We start from the raw sequence: 3,419 nt of genomic DNA, 5'->3' as shown, positions 1-3,419 counted from the left end.
AAAGCAAGATCAAAGCTGCAAGGAGTGAGTGGGTTTGGCACAGGAGGAGGTTCCATGATCCACAGCTGGGATTTTTGGGGTGTGGAATGACTGGCTATATCCCAGTCATGCAGGCATGCTCTGCTTCCTGCCAGAGGTCTGCAATGGAGAGTGTTGCCTGCAGGAGGAGGGAAAGTTGGGTGAATCCTGGGATCAGGACAGCAGGGAGAGATCACCCAATCACAACCCATCTGAGCGAGGTTGGGCATTGCAGTCCCATCCCATGGGGCTGATGGGAGGTGGGGAAGAGCCAGCTACAAAAGACTCCTCTCAACCCTCCTACACATGGGGGTGAGCATCTTGTTCCTAAAGCCCAAAGTCACAGGCACCTGGTAGGGCTGAGGGACAGCAGAAGCCAGGTGTGTGACTCTGCTGCCCACGTGTGTGTCCCCAGGGCCCTCTGCTCCCTCCTGGAAACCTGGCTGCAGCGTTATCCTGGGCATTTCTATGAGGCCAATGACCTGAGCTGCCTGAGGAAGCTGGCTACTTACGCTTGGACCCAGATGCCATATAGTGACCTGGAGTTCCAAGCATTAGAGCTGCTCACGCAGCTCATCAACGAAGAAGAATACAAAGAGCTGGTGGCTGAGCTGGAGTCCAAGGCTGAGCCTGAGGGTGAGGAGTGCTGGGCTGGGTGTGTGAGCGTTCAGAAGACTATCGGGGCTGGACCACACTGGGAGGAGGCTGAGACTGGTGTCAATGGGCACCAAAGAGCAGACTCAGAGCCCTTAGGACTGCAGCTCAGTGTGGACAGTGTGGACAGGGACTTCAGCAAGGCAAGGGGCACCCTCTGTTTTTCCCAGCAAGTGGGAAGAGCAGTGGTATTGATGTTTTTTCCTTCCTGTCCTGACCTGTGCATTTCTCTCTGCTTCCATTTGGTGCCAACCCCAGCAGCTGCTCCCCAGCCAGAGCCGCAGGAACCGTCTCTGCCCCAGGCAGTCCAACCTCCTGCCATCAAAGTGCTGCAGCCCCCCAAGGGTCCTACCACAGACCCAGACTGTGAACCCAACAAGGCACAGGAACATCCAGGACACGTCCTTTGTGCACCCAACTGGTCGACGGCCAGCCAGCTGGGGATCCTAGAGGCAGGCACGGTGCAGAAGCACATGAACCTGCTGCTACCTGCACAGCAGGCAGGCGACATCCTGCAGAGGTTCACGGGCACACATCGCGTGCTTTGCCTGCTGTTCCCCAGGTGAGCACCTGACCCTGCACACACAGGGATGACTCGGGGAATCTGAAATGGGTGTTGGTGATGCCCTGGACCTGGCAGCTCCTCAGATTACTCTTGCCCTTCCTTGGATTCTCAGAGAACCAGACCTGGAGTGATGTCAGGGCTGCTGGGATTCACCCAGGAAGGGCTTCCAGATGCCTCTCCTGGTGGAGGGGCTGACCAGGGACCTGATTTAGGATTTTCTTCACCCTCTGAGGCAGCTCTGGGCCCCAGGCCTCTCTTCTCCTGTCCTCCTTCTTGATTCCAGCTGCGTGTGTATGTGAGGGTCTCTGTCCAGTGTTGTTTGAGTTGGCACACCACAGACTGGAGGAGGATTCCCAGGGCAATACAGATCCCTGCATGGGAGCTGGTTGGGTTCCCTCACTGAAACAATGGCATTGGGATCTGCTCCTTGAATGCAGGTCCCTGTCCAGGACCTCAGCAAACTTGAGGGCACAGCACAGCCCAATGTCCCTGTCCTCCCAGTTAGGGGTCAGTCAAACACTCAGATCTCTGGGAAGGTACAACACAAGAGAACACAGGTGACGCCTCCTGTTCTCCATTGGGTCCCAATCTTGGGCCAAACTGTGAGGAAGAAGATGGACCAAGCCAGTGAGAATGCTTTGGGACATGAGGGAATATACCATCTGCACAGCTGGGACATGAGCCGTGGCTGGCTGCAGACTGGCTGCACCCCCAGCTCTCACACTTCCTCTGATTCCTGCTTGAGGACAGTGGATGAGGGCATTGTCTTCAGCAGGAGACACAAGTGTCAGGGTCTCCAGGGCATAGCGAGCCAGCTGAACTGAGCTCTGCTACAAAAGATCGTAGACCCTCTTCCCCATGCCTTTCTTGTTGAGAGACAGGTGTTCACTGTGCAGTGGGGGGCAGTCTACTCCTGTGTGGGGTTCCCACTGCCCTCCCGCACATGGGGCTGAGCTTCCTCTGCCCAGAGACCAGCCCCACAGGAGGAAGGGAGGACTGTGGGCCAGGAGATGCCAGATCCCTGACTCTGCTGTCCCCATACCTGTCTCCAGGGACCTCTGCTGCCTCATGGAAATCGGATTGGATCATTACCTGGCAAACACCTATCAGCCCCAGCACCAGGCCAGCCAGAACCAGCAGCTCATGATGTACCGCCAACCTCGCATGCCTCTGTCCTACCTGGCCCTGCGTGTCTACCTTCTTCTGAGCCAGCTAGAAGACCAGGAGCCCAAGGAGGCAGAGCCTCAGCCTCAGGGTGAGGAGGGTGGGTTGTTTGGGTGGTGGCTGGGTGGAGCCCTAGGCAGGGTCATCAGGGCTCTCTCATGCTGGGTGGGGGTTACAAAGCTGCTATGTTCTGAGGGTATAGTCCAGGCTCAGAGTCCCAGGCCTGCAGCACAGTCTGCTGGCAGAATGGGTCTTCTCTGTATGGCAAGGGCTGTCTCAGACTTGGCAAAGGCAGCGGCAGGGGCTATGGTGCTCATCTTATCTTCTCTTGCTGCTGCAGGTCTTACCAATGATTCTGTGCCAACGCCTGCAGCTGCTGTCCAGCCACAGGCCCCAGAACCTGCTCTGGAGCCCCCAGAATGCCCAGGAGCCGAGACCCAGGCAGAACCTCCTCGCGGAAAGACCACACGCTGGCCCTGGAGCCGCCTGAGGCTGCGCCAGAGGAACCACAGCCAGGGCCGTCCACAACACCGACTCCCCGGCTGGGTGCGCACCCTGGGCACCTGCTTCTGCATCCAGCCCTCTGGCCAGAGCCAGGGGTGAAATCCCTGTGGCAGGAGTCGATTGGACCCTGGCAGAGCCAGAGCTCCCCGGACCTTCCAGGTTCACCTAAGCCAGAGCCACCCCGAACCACAATCCACCTGTTACTTTCCCTTTCCCCTCCGTTATACCTCACATTAATAAATACATTGAGTTTACATGGTGAATTGTGGATTCTAGAATACTGAGTCACACCCCATGCTGTGGAACGCCCCTGTCCTGCTCTCAGCTATGCAGGGCCGTGAGTGGTGTGCCCCCTGAGTCTCAGGGTCCTCATCTGTGACCTGGGTTCCCAGCCCTCCCTATGGAGCATCTTGTAGCAGATGGGGCTCTCTGTGTACGTTGTGAGCACCCAACTCCTCAGCTCCAGGCTTTTGGCTCCTATCTCCTAGCTCCTGGCTCCTTATTTCTGGTTCCT

The 3,419-nt window shown here is 57.4% G+C and overlaps 1 protein-coding gene across 1 annotated transcript; it reads left to right on the top strand.

Annotated features, from left to right (window-relative positions):
• Window positions 1-608: 608 nt before the first annotated feature.
• LOC131482991 (ral guanine nucleotide dissociation stimulator-like) lies at window positions 609-3,159 on the top strand. Its single transcript, XM_058679683.1, has 4 exons — window positions 609-654; window positions 931-1,234; window positions 2,290-2,492; window positions 2,742-3,159. The coding sequence occupies exons 2-4, from the start codon at window positions 1,146-1,148 to the stop codon at window positions 3,002-3,004; spliced, it is 555 nt and encodes a 184-aa protein (XP_058535666.1). The 5' UTR covers window positions 609-654; window positions 931-1,145; the 3' UTR covers window positions 3,005-3,159.
• The last annotated feature ends 260 nt before the right edge of the window (window positions 3,160-3,419 follow it).

The sequence above is a fragment of the Ochotona princeps genome, chromosome 22 (genome assembly GCF_030435755.1).
Source record: "Ochotona princeps isolate mOchPri1 chromosome 22, mOchPri1.hap1, whole genome shotgun sequence".
Lineage (NCBI taxonomy): Eukaryota > Metazoa > Chordata > Mammalia > Lagomorpha > Ochotonidae > Ochotona > Ochotona princeps.
Note: the sequence above shows the minus strand (reverse complement) of the source record. Positions and strands in the feature narration are given on the sequence as shown.